General features: G+C 43.3%; 1 protein-coding gene across 3 annotated transcripts in view; it reads right to left on the bottom strand.

The window, feature by feature from the left end:
• Nucleotides 1-1,027: 1,027 nt before the first annotated feature.
• MC5R (melanocortin 5 receptor) overlaps nt 1,028-17,372 on the bottom strand; it is a 977,289-nt gene continuing 960,944 nt past the window's right edge. For 2 of the 3 annotated variants that reach the window (XM_083187701.1, XM_083187699.1), the window contains exon 2: nt 1,028-2,147. In XM_083187701.1, coding sequence (XP_083043827.1) covers nt 1,085-2,062 — 978 coding nt within the window. In that variant the 5' untranslated portion in view covers nt 2,063-2,147 and the 3' untranslated portion in view covers nt 1,028-1,084. Of the gene's footprint in view, nt 2,148-12,188; nt 12,279-17,372 lie in introns of all 3 variants that reach the window. The other variant, XM_083187700.1, reaches the window with a different exon arrangement.

The following is a 17,372-nucleotide window of genomic DNA, read 5'->3' as shown; positions in this document are numbered from 1 at the left end:
AACTTTTCAGTTTTTATGACTAAGAGCCAGATATCTCAAGCTTCAAATAGTGATAAAGTGGAGAGCCAAACAGCTCCTGTCATATTACAGACAGGGTTTGAAGAATGACAGTTCAGAGCCGATTGGCTGTTTTTATTTCACTCTCCATTTTATCACATTTTGAAGCTTCATACATCTGGCCCAGAGTATACAGCAAAACTGTTTCGTTAGTATCTCAGAGCAAAATATAAATGAACAACTATTCCTGATAATGTAACACACAACTGAATAAAGTTATTAAACGGAAGTAATAAAAAATTAAAAAATTATATTGTGTAGACTGTATTGTGATTGCCATTCAAATTCCAATGTCCAAGTAAATGTACAAAAATAATGTGAACATTTTACAGCAGACAGGGCCGCAAACAGGGGGGTGCTGTGGGTAAAGCTGTCCCGGGCCCTGGCCTCTGGAAGGGCCCAGGCAGCTCATTTTGCCCACCGCAAACCCCCCCCCCCCCCCTCTCCCAACTGCTTCCACTGTGCTGCCTGCATCTTCAATGCAGGATGCCTGCGGGCAATTAAAACGCTGCACCAGGTTTTGAGCCAATAAGAGCTCATGTACCATTAGCCAATCAGAGCTGCTGCCAGTACACGAGCTCTGATTGGCTCACCATCCTGTGTTGTATTTTAATTGGCCGCCAGCGTCCTGCATTGAAGAAGCCTGTGCTTCAGGACCTCCAGCAGAAGTTGGTTGGTAAGTGAAGAAAGGGGGGGCCCACAGGGGTTCTGACTGGAAATCAGTCCCGGGCCCAAAAAATTCCTAGTGGCAGCCCTGACAGCAGATGCTAGAGGATGCATGGACCCCAAATCTCTCACTCTCTCCCCCTATTACATTTCACCCCTTATATCTAAACAACCCTTTTTTATCAACAGTGTCATTCTTGACTTGTTCTGTATTCAATCTAAAGATTAAATTAATATAAAAACCGCATTTGTTGTATAATTCATTTGTTACAATGTGTGTTACATCTGAACAAATAATCACAAATCATGAAAAATAGTTTTATTGGGAGACAAGCAAAATGTGATCTTATCAAGTACTTGATTAATATTTACTAGGTAGTTCACAAATGAATCTCAGATTGCAGTAACAAATAATTTCCTTGAATGTCTTTCGCATTTCTTGACTGCGGAATGCGTATATTAGAGGGTCAATGACAGAATTACACATGATGAGGATAAGGTACATATTAAAATGGGACATGAAACAGACACAGTAGAGATTCTGTGGGCACGATATCATTAGAATGAGGTGGAGAAAGAATGGAGCCCAACATACAATAAATATACCAATCAATATTGTAAGAGTAATAGCACCTTTCATACTAGTCCTCTGGTGGACTGAGTTGTAGCCGGGCAAAGCAGCTATCCTCTTCACATGAGTGCGGGCCAGCAAGAACATATGGATATATAACGATACCATGAGGAAAAGCATAGTGAAAAACATGGCAATAAGACATATTATGACATACGTTGATTCATAGTAGTTAATAAAGACAATACCACATCCAGTGCAGAATGTCCAAATACATGCAATAATGGTTCCAGCTCTCTTCACAGTCATGATGTTATGGTATCGTAAAGCATAGAAAATGGTGATGTATCTATCGACTGCTATAGCAAGCAAGCTGCACATTGAAGCCACCACTGATATACAGATCATGGAGTCGAAAGCATTGTCAATATGACGTACAAAAGCATCTTCCATAACTAGATGCTTATTATTGATAAGGTTTATTGCAATGGTCTCCCAAGCATTGGACACACTAACTAACATATCAGCTACTGCTAAGCTACATACAAAGAAATACATAGGGGAATGGAGGTTCTTGTTCTTTATAATTGCAGTGATGACGAGTATATTTTCAAGGAGACTTACAATGCCAAGAGTCAAAAATACCTCAGCAGCTATCGCCACTTGATCACATGATGACAATTTAGTCTTGCTTGTTGGCATTGTGTTATTGCCATCCAAGTTGCTGATGTTAAGTTCCAGTATATGTTGCTGTACCGACGAGTTCATCACTAGAAGAATGTGAAGTTCCTTTCTTGAGATACTTGGTCTGCAATTGTTCGCACTGGGGCCATTGTCACAACAGATGAATATTCTGTCAGGGATAATAAAGATACATTTGTAAGTCAAATATTTATGCAGTTTTACTACAGATGTGTTCTTATTTGTCATAAGGTATCTATGTTGCTTAAAATGTCACATGCACAGTATACTTAGCATATAGAAAGACATTTATAATTGTGCAGTATTAGCATTCCAAAAGTAGTTGCCCAACAACAGTTATAATTAAGCTTGCATCTGTGCTAGCAAGTCTGGAATAACCACAAATATTTAGAGGCCACCGCATGGAGTACTGTGGGCCACAGACGGCCCGCCTGTCAATCATCTTCAGTATGTTCTGATAGATCAGCAGTCTCACTAACATTGTAGCCGATTCAGGTAAACATATACATTTAATGTGTCTGTTCTGTCTTTCAGCTGGGGGAGGGATTAATTTGCCCACTTAGGTGTGAAGCCAGCCCCTGCTGTAAAAGGTACAGGCGGTCATCAGTCTGCATGTACAAGTCAGTTTCTGGATGTATGGACCACACATACATACATCTAGATGTGCAGATATATTGTCCATCAGCTGTGCTGCACAGCTGATGCAATATGTCTCTGAATGAAGTTGTTCACAGACATATGGTTTGTATTTGTATTTGTTGTATTTGTCAACATGCTAGCGATATATTGGCCATTCCGACAAATGGCCGATATATCACCCTGTGTACCCAGCTTAACTGCAGTACTGCTGTACTGGGCAGACATACAGCTGCCCAGTTGATGTCCATGGGGATCAGCTGATGAGTCTGAACCGTATTACCATTGGAGTCTCCAGGCAGAGGGTATGGTATAGGTGGTGCTGCACTCTTGCCTTTCACTCAACCTGGGCTGGAGGCACCACTCAGTCAAAATAATTCAGGCTCAGACGGTCATTTTCCCTTGGTGAGGTGAGATTTGATACCAGGAGATGGGTATATAAGTGTGTAATAGGGAGGAGAATATTTGAGTAGGGGACATTGTTTTTGTGTGGGTGAGAGTATGCAGGGCCGGATTGAGACTGGTGGAGACCCAGGGGCAATGACTGTGTGGTCTACCACAAGTGAAATTGATGGCAAGAGTTTCCATGCGGGGGCAGCCTATGTGCCCAGCCAGTGACTGAGCAGCAAGCTGCTGCTTTATATACTATTGGATAGCTGAGCTCAGCTACCCAATAGTCACTCGACTACCCTGTTCTGCTATATGGCAGCTCAACTTTCAGTCAGTGCAGAGGTGAGCCGGGAGGCGGTGAAAGATGACTGCGCTCCCAGCTCCCCTTTGCACTAACTGATAGCTGAGCCACCAAATAGCAGAACAGTTCAGCCAAGCGGCTAAGCTGCCCAATATATGTGACGGCCCTATAAGCAATAAGATGTAAATTAATAAAGTGCAAAATTCCCGAATCCCTACCCACGGTAGAGCACCTAAGGTATGCCATGTGTCTCATGCTACACTGATTAATATAAACAGCTCATTTAATAGTATGCAACTCATTTATAAGCCTTATGTTCTTTTTTGTTATTTTCTAGATTCAAGTGTTCTTGTCAAGGTGGCTGCCAATCTAAATCACATTTGTGTTCATGTATTATTTTGATTGTTAATTTGATTTGACATCACAATTTTTTTTTTCAATAAATGCTTCTTTGCAAACATTCTATACAGTGTATAAATACATCAAATCTGGCAACTGTCTTTAGGAGATAAGAGTTGTTCTAACTTCAATGGGGAAATGTAACAGCATCCAAGATTTTGGAGGTTCGTTGTGCTCAACAAAACTGTCAGAATGTAATGGTGAAAATGTCCCCACTGTTCATCACTTACACTATCCAGGTTGTCAGGGAAACATTCTAGATGGAATTGTAAAAAAATATATATATATCTTAATTGACATTCCACAACATATTTTCTTGTAGTTGCCAAAAACAGGTTGATTCTCTCATATACAAAAAAATCTAAAAAAAAATAATATGCCAAAAATACATGACAGAGGTACAGTAGTGACAACTTTGCTTGTGATGATTTAATACACAGTACACAAACTTTAATACGCAAAATACTATATATATTGTCTTCATACTGTGTGTATCAGTGCCAGATTAAGCCTTTGGGGGCCCCGGGGCACTTTAGACAGCGGGGCCCCTTTGCACTTGTCATTAATGGCCGCAGACTGCATGGGAGAATATTACACTGTCAAAACGCAGAGTAAAGGCAGTGTAAGCTTGGTCAATGGGTAACTGCAGGGATATATATATATATATATATATATATATATAAACATAATTGTGGTGTGGCGCCTAAGATGTCTAGATAATGTCCATTATCAAGTGAAGCAAATAGATACAGTTTGTCCAATTTCTTGTTAATTTGGTTGATCTTTGTTGTCATAGGTAAAACATGTACAATAGTCCAACGCGTTTCGTCTATAACGACTTCATCAGGGGAACATAGTAATACATCTTCAATAACAGAGATAAGGTCTCCTGAAATTTCTTGAGGGATTATGGTCCCTTCTTTCACAATTCTTTCTTAAGTTTTGTCTTTAGGGTATTATTGGATATCCATTTTCTTATCTTCCAAGAATTTATGTATATACCAACTGGTAAAATCAACCCTCTGTGGGTTTAAAAACTTGGATTCCTTCCCTATGTATGCCTATACTGAAGATAGACAAAAAAATTCTCCAGAGAATGGCGAATAAATTTCTCTCTATAAACCCTCCCATGACTAGGTACTGACCCCCTCTGCCCCCTACCCCCCCCCCCCCCTTTAATTTGGCCCTGGTGTGCATAAAGTGTATATGAAAAAAAAATTCAGGTATGTGCACAAACTTTGGACCTTATTCTGGTCCACACGCAGCGTGTGGATTAAATGCTGCCTGGCTTGCCCGCACAGCTGCGAATGGTTGTTTTGGCAAAACATCCATTCACAGCCTATGCGAAAACACCCACATAATTTGATGGATGGTCACCAACCATCAAATGATGTGGAAGGTGCACGCATATCTAAGGGACTCTCAGGTCCCTTAGATTTGCGTGCACATTCAACAGGAACTGAGCGGCCAGCTGACATCCGGTGATGTCAGTTGTCCACCCACCGCACCCGCGATTTGCATGGGAATGCCCAGCATTTTCAATCGAACACCCATGAAATACTGGGAGTTCCCATGGGTGAAAAACCAGCCCACTCCCCCCCAGCCCCCAGCCACAGTCTTGGTTGTGTGCACCATGGCTGCATGCACCTAGTGCATGCACATGAGCAGAAATGGTCATTTCAAAAATATTGCGGTCGCATGCGATGAGGACCAAAATAACCCCCCTTTTTTCATGCAGAAAATTGTTATAGATATTGTATAAAATTACCTTCAGGCCATGTGTATTTGAAACAAACTGTATGTGCACTCTGTGTTTAGACTAGGGCCCCATTCACAAAATCTTTGTTTATGGTATGTAAATATTCCAAAATACAGACAAATCCAATATCCAAAATATGTCTTACCAAAATAGGTGTTATCCTTGAAATCATGCCACATGCACCTAAAAACATATTAAAAATTTGCCCTTACCTTACACAAGACACTGCAAAAACTCTAATCCATGCTCTCATCATCTCACGCAATGATTATTAAAGTAGTCTCTTTATTGGCCTTCCACAATACAGACTCTCACCACTACAGTCCATTATGAATGCAGCTGCAAGGCTAATCTTCCTAGCCAGATGTTCACCGTCTGCAAAGCTACTCTGTCAGTCACTTCATTGGTTACCTGTATTCTACCATATTCAATACAAAAGTATTTTACTTACACACAAAGCCATAAACCATACTACACCAACATACATCTCTTCTCTTATCTCAAAATATCTTCCAAACCGACCTCTACGCTCCTCACAAGATCTGCATCTCTCCACACTCATTACTCGCTACCATTCCCAACTGCAGGACTTTCTTTGGGCTGCACCCACTCTGTGGAATGCCCTCCCAAGCACAATAAGACTCTCCTCCAGTCTCCAAACCTATAAGCGTTCCCTAAAAACTCACCTCTTCAGGCAAGCTTATCAAATTCCAGAACAGTCACTTAACCTTCATACTGTATACCGTTCCTATCTAATCACATGCCCAATGTACAGTCCACACATATCCACTCCTCCTCCTCCTCCTTTTCCATCCTCCTTTTCCATCCTCCTTTTCCATGGCCAAACTGCTGGGTCACCGTATCTTACAGCACACCAGGAACCTTGCATTCTGGTGAAATTAATGCAATAAAGAATACAGTATCTATCCTTCTGTATCAATGCCTATTTCCCTATAGATTGTAAGCTTGAGAGCAGGGCCCTCCTACCTTTGACTGTCTGTAAATACCCTGTTTGTTGTATCACTGTCTCCTTTTGTAAAGTGCAACTGAATATGCTGCGCTATATAAGAAACTGTTAATAAATAAAAATACATTTTCACAGTAAAACATTTAAATAAGGACACCACTACTAAAATTAGGGCCAGAAGTCTGGTGCTGCAGTGTATCCCCTTTCTTTGGAAATAAAAATAAATGTCTGGACCCAAACATTTTGGTTATGGGAGACAGCCTGTAGTACATTCATTATAGGCATGTAGTTGGCCTCTTTCTGTTCATTAAGAATACATCCATGCGGGAGGACCAACACTAGGCCCAGTTTATAGCAATTTAAGCAGATTTGTTATTTTGGAGTCAACAACTATTGTTTCTTTCAGCAGTCCGGGGAACTTCCTGCTTGCTTCCGCCTCTGCACTCCGGCCAGGAGCTGGTAAAAGTAGCCAGCAAGCAATATGGAATTGACAGATAAAAAGAGGGTCATTCCCTGGGACCAGAACATGGTGCAGAATGAGGAAAATCAAGAAGGGGATCCTTTTGACATATTTGGGTTACTCTGGTTCATTCGCTCGGATGCGAAATCGCATCCTTGCGAGTCCACCAGATCCCGCCTTGTGAATGTTGGTATACCAGTCCACCATTCACACAGCTATGTTTTACATAAACATCCATTTGCAGCCTGCGGGGGAACACCCACATCCTTTGATGGTCTCCGACCATTGAATGATTTTGAAAGTGCATGCATATCTAAGGTTGCTCAGAGCAACCTTAAATCCATGTGCACATTCTGAGGAAGTGGGCCGGCAGCTGACATCCAGTGGTGTCAGGTGCCCATCCCCAGCATCCGTGTCATCGGCCAATTAGCTTCAGAACGGACAGTTTTCTCATGGGAACACCCAAGAAACACTGGGCGTTCCCAAAAGCTAATGGGCCACCCCGCTGCTCCACGCCCCCTCCCATACACTCTCCGCTAGCAAGGATGAATGCGTGCACCCAGCGAACAGTTTGTTCACTGTGTGCGCACGCACCCCGCATCTGCACATACGCATGTGCAGGTGCAAAACATCGGACCCCTTGCGAAAGATGGGGTCCATACAAACTAAATTGAATAAGGTCCATAGAGTATGAGGAGTTTAGGTTGGAAGTGCACCCCATATTACAGACAGAAGGGAGTTTCCTCTTCCTCTACTTACTGTGATTAAATACTTTCATTTTATATATAATATTTAAAGAAAATAGACATTTCAAAAGCCTTACATGATCAAATTTCTATTTGGTTTCTCTGCAAATAATCACATTGAAGTTGAGATACATCGGGGGAAATTTACTAAAGGAAATTTGTAAAAAAAATAGGTGTATTTGTATTTAAAAATACACTTATTTTTGACATTTACTATCCCAAAAATACGGCAATTCGTATTCGTATTGATGTGCTATCAATGCGAATTGACATATTTTCGGGATAGTAAATGTCAAAAATAAGTGTATTTCTAAATACAAATACACCTCTTTAGTAAATTTCCCCCATCATGTAAGATGCAAAATAGGCGTTGAGTAGTGTCATTTGCTCCTTAAAATTTTACCATCAAAACATAACAATTTATTTGTACTGTATTTCAGCTGCGCAAACAATTAAAAATACTTTACATGTTGTGATTAAAAAAGACTTGTTTCAGAAATACTGTGGAAGACACACTATTAACCACAATGTTTTTACTTGGGGCAAACTCAAATAAATGGAGCTGGTAACATCTGGAAAACTAAGCTTCAGGCAGTAAGTATATATTGTGTGACAGTACATAAGAGGCTCTTGGAACTAAAGACCATATAACTGTTATACACGATTTTACTAGCATTATTCAGAAAAAAAGAGTAAAAACATTTACTTATGGTTATGGGATCTTATGCTCAAGAAAAGAGCATCAGCATGGTAATTACTTAATTTAATGTTTGATTTCCATTAGTAAACTAGGCAATTCATGAATTTCGTTTAACTCAGTTATAATACAGAGTTATTATATAACAAATCTTCAACATTTATTTTGACATATCTTGTAATATAATTTAAGTTACTCAGTTTCTCTTCTAACTAGCAAATCTAAACACAACATGAATCCTAAGCAGCAAGTAATCAAGATGTTTTTTCCACTGGAATTTTACGGTACATGTCTTTGCATAAATGTTCTCATTTTGATAGTTGCGTATAAAGACCTCATACTGGAAATAGGTTAACAAAACACAACATATACCAGTAATGAAAAGTTGGCATGAATACGCATTTTCATTTATATTAATGCTTTAAAATGACTGTAGGTGCAGTCACATATTGTGCAATCAAAGCTGTTTGTCCTCACTGAGGCACATAAAATGTTGATGTGAATGTGAATTTTATGGTGATTATCCATTTACTTTTAATATAATTTCAGCAGGTATTAGCAGTAGGGAGTCAAGATTTTAAGCTGTAGAGTCTGTGTCAGTCTGCTACAGAAAGAGACTAATCATGTAATACATAAAATGAAAACTAATGAACTTTAAGAACATACTGTAGCAGTGGAATGAGGAAAGTTCTAAGCTAAAAAAATGTCAGTGCAAGTTCTCTATTATACAGTACATGGCAGTTCATCTATGTAGCCCGGAGGTAAGATAAAAGATGGTCGCCCCCCCCTCCCCCCCCCCCCCCCACACACACACACACACACACATAGGTAGATAGCTATTGAAAGGGAGAATGAGATAGAGGAAGCGATGGAGAGATAGAGAGGATGAGAATAAGAGATAGGAAAGAGGGAGGGGGAGTCAGGGAAAGAGGGTAGTGCAATAGAGGAAATGAGGGTAGTGCAATAGAGTGTCAGGGCTAAGGTGCCTATACACGCACCGATTCTGCTGTGCGTTTTGTCCTAAATTAGCATCGCACAAAAAAAGACAGTACAAAAAGTATGTGCAGCACATACTTTTTGTACTGTGCGATGAGACGCCGCGGGAGCGCGCATCTCATAGCACCCATCGCATCTGCAGAATCGTTACATGTATGGGCACCTTTAGAAAGAGAGTGGGTGAGAGGAGAGGGTGCCTGGGTTTGAGAGAGAAAAAGAAGAGGGGGTAACAGAGATAAAGAATCATGGATAGAGAGAGACAGGTAGGTGAGAGAAGTGGTTAAATGAAGTGGAATGAGGTAGGGTGTCAGGAATAGGGGGGCCCTATCAGGGCAGATGGAAAGAGAGGGGTGAGAGAAAGGGAAGAAAGAAAGGAGGGGGGATGAGAGATGGTCTCCCATGATAGAGAGAGGGGTGAGAGGTTGTGAGGAAATGAGAGAAAGGGGGATAAGAGAGAGAGGGTCAGATACAGAGAGAGAGAGAGAGGGCTAAGAGGGAAGGTCAGGCCGAGAGAAAGGGTGAGAAAGAGAGGAATTAGGTACAGAGAGAGGGGGGTCAGACTCAGGTAGAAAGAGGGGTGAAAGAGGGGTGATAGGTAGAGAGATATGAGGGAGGGGCAGTCAAAGAGAGAGATGAGTGAGAGAGAGCATGTCAGGCAGAGAGAGACAGTGAGAGGGGGGTCAGCCAGAGGGGAGGTTGGGGAACTTCCTTGTGTCAAGTACTGCTGCCATCATGGTGGCAGGATCTCGGAGCAGGGTAGTCTGACGGGAGCTGCTACATTGGCCTGGGGTGGCATCAGGCACAGTGCCTGGGTTATGTGGCACACAGTAGTGACCGTGATGTGGGGATTGGAGAAGTTATGCCGCTGGGTGTGAGACAGATGCTTTGTGGGCTCTGACAAAAAAAAATACAATTAACAAAAATCAATGCTTGAAGAAAGTGCAGCACTGAATACACTCCAAAAATACAAAAATACACATATACATGCTCCTATATATATGCACATAAACGTATATATGCTCCCTCCTGCACATGCACATACTTCCTATATGCATATATACACATACCCCTCCCGATATGTACTTCTTATAGATACACATACCACCAATATAGACATATGAAACCTTCCATACATGTACATACATATAAATATATATATATATATATACATTCCCCTGAATATACACATATCCCCCTCCCCCCCAAAAAAATATTTAAACATCCATGGTACCATAATATCAGCCGGGGTGCCTCCATGGAGCTGTGCTCGGTGTCTGCATTATAGGATGACTAAGCAATGCAGGAAAGGCGATGATTCACAGGGGGCGAGGAAATTGTGGTCAGGGGTGAATCTTCCAACTACCCCACTGTGGGACTCGTTGTGGTGACCGAGCGCTAAGGCGCCTTCCCCTCCCTGCAGCTGCTACCAGCGGGCTGGGCGAGCAGGTAAAACACAGAAGGGAGAGCAGGTCGGGCCGACGGGGACCTCCAGCTACGCTACCTCTAGCGTGGCTGCAGCTGGTTTGCTGGGTACAGCAGCAGCCTCATCTGTTTGGCGCTATACGCAGATACACACTCTGCGTCGGGCCAGCCCTGGCGGCGAGTGACGGGGAGAGGGAGGCCCGGTATACCTGCTCAGGCTTGAGCAGTGAAAGAGCAGAAGGGCCCCTGGTACATGGCATAAAGATTACAGATAGATAGATAGATAGATAGATAGATAGATAGATAGATAGATAGATAGATAGATAGATAGATAGATAGATAGATAGATGTGGAAAATAAATGGATTTTAATTTTGTAAATAATAATTATACACATGTAATTTATAATTAATGTAGCCAATACAGAGTTAATGTAAGAGTGCCTGTTATGAAATTAGCTCTAAGATTTCAATGGCAGCCCAAGAGGAACTATAATCAGACCTAATAGAGGGTACACATGGTGAGATATGCACTTTTTTTCTATTTGATTTTGCTTATAGAAAAAAAAATTGAATCGAAATCAAATATGCATTGAATGGTAGGCAAGACTATATAGTACAGATTTGTACTACATAGTCTAAACAAGTAACAACCCAGATCCAGTCACAGACCCAGATCAAATAGGGGTCAAATAGAAAGTAAAATCTCACCGTGTGTATGCACCTATGGCTAGGAGAATGACAGTTGGTCTGAGGTAACTGACTGGACAGGTAGATTCCTGTCACTTCCCCTACATATGGTTAGGGGAAAGAGGGAGATCAGTCTGAGGTAACATACAAGTTAAATAGTCCCTGTTGAAGCACTTCACTCTCTTCCCTCTCATGTGGTGAGGGGTGACATTGAAGGTGGGGATCGTGAAATCTTGGAGAGATGCATTCCTCCACTCATACCATGCATATTGGCATTGATTCCATATGCATGAAGTTTTTTGGAAAAAACAGCATTCTTGGTAAGTGCTTAATGGTGTTTGGAAAAGAGGCACAATTCAGTGCACAAGCCCCAAAGCACTGAAAGCTGATGCATTGTTGCCCACTAAACCATTCACTAACCAGGACCAGTTCTGTAATGTATGGCTTCACAGGGGCGGAACTGCCAGAGACTGGAGAATGGAGGTGCCGTCAGGCTCTAGCAGTGAAGGGGTCACTTCCTCTGTTGTCCACCGTTCCATGCCCTAAGTTCCTGCTGTCTCTGAGAAAGGAGGTTTTCGGTCAGACAGAGGAATATGCCAGGGTGCGAAGCGGAGCTGCACTGTCAGGAGGTGGGATTGTGTAGATGTACTGTAGATCAGTGGAATAGGAGGGAGCTGCTGGAGGGTGTTGGAAGAGCACTTTATAGTGAGAGCTAAAAGCAGTGCTGATACCTGTTTGATGAAGCACCAGGGTCTAATAGGAGGCAGACTTTCCCAGCGAGTGGCAGTCAGTCAGCAAGCGGAGGAGAGGGGTCACACCACCTGCAGTGCCAAAAAAAGAGTTGAGGACTGCAAACAGGTCTTTTAAGTCTTTCCATTTCTCACACACACCTCTAGAGAACCCATCAATATTTATAGTGATACAAACCCTAATTTCCCCCTGCAGCCTAACCCTATTCATCCCCTAGTTCCTAACACTCCCCCCTGCAGCCTAACCCTACCCCTAGCGCCTAAGCAGTACAGTAGATAGATATATGGTAACCTAACTCTCCTAACCCTCCTCTCCCACAAGCTAACTCTCCTAATGCCTAACCACATACTTCTGCAACCTAACTCTCCTAACCTTCCTCTCCCACAAGCTAACTCTCCTAGGGCGAGTTTCTCTATCACAGAAATGCGGTAAAAACTCCGTAATCGGGGTTATTACCGCATTTCTGTATTCTCTAACCTCCCTCCGCAGTGTCACCGCTGCGGAGGGAATCGCCAGCAAAAGCTGGCGGTTCCCTGCAGAAGCCTATGGGCTTCTTACCGCAGCGGTGTGTGAGGGATCCGTCACGGATCCCTCCCAGCATGCCCTGCGGCCGGCGCGTCAGTCTGCGCATGCGCAGACGGACTCCCGGGTCATAGACCCGGAAGTCCAGCAACGGCGCCGCATCGCAAGGGACAGCTCTTATCGCAAGAGCTGTCCCTTGCGTTAATGACCGCATATTTTAGAGAATATGCGGTCATTAGAAATGCGATGCCGGGCGAAGAGGGCTGCGGATTTTAGAGAATCCCGCCCCTAATGCCTAACCCTAACCCTAACCACATACTTCTGCAACCTAACTCTCCTAACCTTCCTCTCCCACAGGCTAACTCTCATAGGGCCAGATGTATCAAGCTTCAAAAGTGATAAAATGGAGAGTGATAAACAGCCAGCCAATCAGCTCCTGCCTGATATTTTTCAAAACACAGTCTGTGACATGGCAGGTAGGAGCTGATTGGCTGGCTGTTTATCACTCTCTATTTTATCACTTTTGAAGCTTGATACATCTTGCCCCTAATGCCTAACCCTAATCACATGCTTCTGCAGCCTCTCTCCTAACCCTTCTCCCCACAGGCTAACCCTCCTAATGCCTAACCCTAACCATATCCTTCTGCAGTCTAAGTGGCAGATTTATTAAGCTTGGAGAAGAGATAAACTGGAGATAAAGTGGAGAAAAGGTAAAAGAAGATAAAGCACCAGCCAATCAGCTGTGTTTGAAAAAGACAGTTGGGAGTTGATTGGCTGGTGCTTTATCTCCTTTTACCTTTTCTCTGCTTTATCTCCAGTTTATCTCTTCTCCAAGCTTAATAAATCTGCCCCTAACTCTCCTAACCCTTCTCCTCCACAGGCTAAAGCTGGGTACACATATATACAATTGTCGGGCCGTTCTTCCGTTCTGGGTCGGACAGCCGTTCAATTGTATATGTGTGTACGCTGTCCCGTACGAGCGATAAACGGCAAAAAACTGTCTTGTCCGTCCATACTCGGTCGGTCGATGGTTCTTTGCAGTTTAATTTTCATCCGACAGGACGGCCTCATATCGGAACAAAAGTGCAGTGTGTACGCACGTTCGATCGATATGCTGCCGTCCTTGCGACTATACTGCCAAAGCTGGAACGCCCATGTGGGCGTTCCAAAGCTGCATAATCTCTCCTACAGATATAGTTACAAAATAATAAGTACATTGCATTCAGAACGCACACATGAATAAATCATGTGTGGAGGTGACAGGGTTAATGTAGTTCACGGAGCAGCGGCTCCGCTGCTCATGATATATCAGGCTGTCACAACATAAAGGAATTTGAGAGGCACAAGCAGACCGACAATAGCCCTAAAAATGAAGGATAATACAAGGCACAGTTGCTAATATTTCAATATGCATTACATAATGTGACACACGGAGCACCAAACTTCTATAAAGCCGGGTATGCGACTAGTCAGTTTGCGGTAGTCACCCTGCCAAACTTCTATAAAGCCGGGTATGGGAGTATAGTCAGTTTGCGGTAGTCACCCTGTAGTCGCATACCCGGCTTTATAGCAGTTTGGCAGGGTGACTACCGCAAACTGACAAGTCGCATACCCGGCTTTATAGAAATATTGAACTACAATATTTCAAATGGGGATTAGTGCAGCGCTCTGCTCCTAGGTGTATGTGTGTGGGAATAAGTTGAGTGGTACAGTGTTGTTTAAAACTTTTACTTCAAAAATAATTCAGATACAATACAGTGTAGATACAAAGTATAACATATACAAAATTCATACAAATTAACGTTTCTGTGGGGATTGTAGTAAGCAAGAAGTAGCAGAATGAAAATGCCTGTCTGTCACAGAAGGCTGCGACACAGTGCTTCCTTGCTTCCTTGCTCTCTTACTACTGGGATTTCTGGGGGGCACTTTATGGGTTGGTGCTGGGTGGGTTGGGGTATCAGGGTGACAGAGTCCAGTAACGGTGCACGGTGGCGGCGTCCCGCTCGTCCGTGATAATTAGTGCGGTCCTATGCGCTTGATGGTTGATGCGCTCCGGCTGGTAGTTGGTAACTGATTCCTCCACGGTGGGGGGGTTTGAGATTGACGTGCTCGTTGGTGTGGTACGGCAGCGAACGGGTTTTCAGTGGTGGCAGTGGGTCTGGTCACTCCTTGTGTCCCGTCGTGGCTGAAGTGCTGCTTAGGTTTCGGGTTAACAGCCCTCTGTCTTTGCAGTCCTGTGCCGCGGTCGGGGACGTGGAGTGTCTGGCAGCGAGCGCGGGTAGGAGGCGGCTCGGGTAACTCCTTCCTTCCCGGTGCCTGTCTTACGGACCCCCGCCTACTCACCCTGGCTTGCTTCTCGTCTCTCTCATACGGCTCTCCCCGTGTGTCTTCTCCGCTTGTTGTTGGTCGCGTCTCGGCCGGTGCTGATGTTCTGCCGTTACCGCTGTCAACCATCAAGCGCATAGGACCGCACTAATTATCACGGACGAGCGGGACGCCGCCACCGTGCACCGTTACTGGACTCTGTCACCCTGATACCCCAACCCACCCAGCACCAACCCATAAAGTACCCCCCAGAAATCCCAGTAGTAAGAGAGCAAGGAAGCACTGTGTTGCAGCCTTCTGTGACAGACAGACATTTTCATTCTGCTACTTCTTGCTTACTACAATCCCCACAGAAACGTTAATTTGTATGAATTTTGTATATGTTTTACTTTGTATCTACACTGTATTGTATCTGAATTATTTTTGAAGTAAAAGTTTTAAACAACACTGTACCACTCAACTTATTCCCACACACATACACCTAGGAGCAGAGCGCTGCACTAATCCCCATTTGAAATATTGTAGTTCATTATTTCTATAAAGCCGGGTATGCGACTTGTCAGTTTGCGGTAGTCACCCTGCCAAACTGCTATAAAGCCGGGTATGCGACTACAGGGTGACTACCGCAAACTGACTATACTCCCATACCCGGCTTTATAGAAGTTTGCGACTACAGGGTGACTACCGTAAACTGACTATACTCGCATACCCGGCTTTATAGAAGTTTGGCAGGGTGACTACCGCAAACTGACTAGTCGCATACCCGGCTTTATAGAAGTTTGGTGCTCCGTGTGTGTCACATTATGTAATGCATATTGAAATATTAGCAACTGTGCCTTGTATTATCCTTGGCCATTTTAAGGGCTATTGTCTGTCTGCTTGTGCCTCTCAAATTTAACTGCGGGACCAGACCGGCATTTCTATACTGAAGTTTAGTAGACGCGTACCCCGTCACTTTTGTTTAGGTTCTGTACTCACGCCTCTTTGTTTTGGTATGCCCTTAACCCAGCCCATTATGATAATTTTGTTCATATATATCGTGTCAAAAGCCCAAATCGAGAGAGTGTGTATGGTGGTACAATCTTTTTCTTGCGACTGTTTGGACGGGAGTACATCGGACGTCGCAAGTAAAATTGTACAGGTGTGTACGCGCGTGATCGGCTGTTGTTTGTGGACGGTCCGACGGGATTACAGTCGGCCAAACGGTTGGATTGTATATATGTGTACCCAGCTTAACCCTCCTAATGCCTAACCCTAACCATATCCTTCTGCAGCCTAACTCTCCTAACCCTCCTCTCCCACAGCTCCTAATGCCTAACACTAAAATAAATAAAATGAAATAAATAAAATTATACTAACTGCAATCTCTATGTGGGGATTGGGTCAATCCATATTCCTAGTCACATATTCCATTAATTTATTTAAATAGATTAAATTAGATATGCCTCCAGAGATAGATAGACAGATAGATAGATAGATAGATAGATAGAATCAACTGAAAGATAGCTACAGTAGATATACGTAGATAAACAGTAGATAGATAGAGAAAAATGAATATATGCTTGATAGCTACAGTATACGGTAGATGCATATGGTAGATTCAATAGATAGATAGGTAAATAGATTGATACAGTATATATATATATATAGAAACTAGGTGATTCATCGCGCCCTACGGCGCTCTTCACACCGGCGTAAGGGGCTGCTCCCCCTTAATTTGTGAACTTTTGTATATCGAGAAATATGGTTAGAATTGTATGAAAGATGGCCTGTATTGCAACTTGAGTTATAGGTGAAATGTGTTAAATAGAGAGCATATGATTTGGAAGGGGGTTTTGTTTAATTAAAAAGCAGTTACAGAGTAAGATGTACATTGATAGTGTGGAGGGTACAGTGACATTTGTGGGTTTGGGGGGTGTGTGTGCATGTTGTTTAGGTGTGTGTGTGTGCAAAAGTATAGTAGGGTGTTTTTGAGTCAGCAGCTCCCCACTGGCGGATGTCACGACACAGGAAAACAGGAGGCTGGGTAGTGATAGGGGTGTGTGGGCATAAGGGGGACTAAAGGGGAGGGTGGGGGACACTGTGCAGCTTCTGCCAGTGGGTGAGGGTCCAGCGTGGCAGTGAGTCAGTGTCTCCTTTTACTGGGTGGGAGTTAGGGTGCATGAGAGCAGGAGGCTGGGCAGTAAAGCATGATATGGGAATGTGGGCAACACAGGGTGAGCGGGTCCCCGCTGGCGGAAGTTACGGGGCGAACAGGAGGCAGGGCAGTGATAGGGTTGTGTGGGCATGAGGGATAGTAAAGGTTTTTGGCTGTTGCA

This window comes from Crinia signifera, chromosome 5, assembly GCF_055691185.1.
Source record: "Crinia signifera chromosome 5, ASM5569118v1, whole genome shotgun sequence".
NCBI classification, from domain to species: domain Eukaryota; kingdom Metazoa; phylum Chordata; class Amphibia; order Anura; family Myobatrachidae; genus Crinia; species Crinia signifera.
The sequence above is the reverse complement of the archived record's forward strand: the minus strand, read 5'-3'. Positions and strand labels throughout refer to the sequence as shown.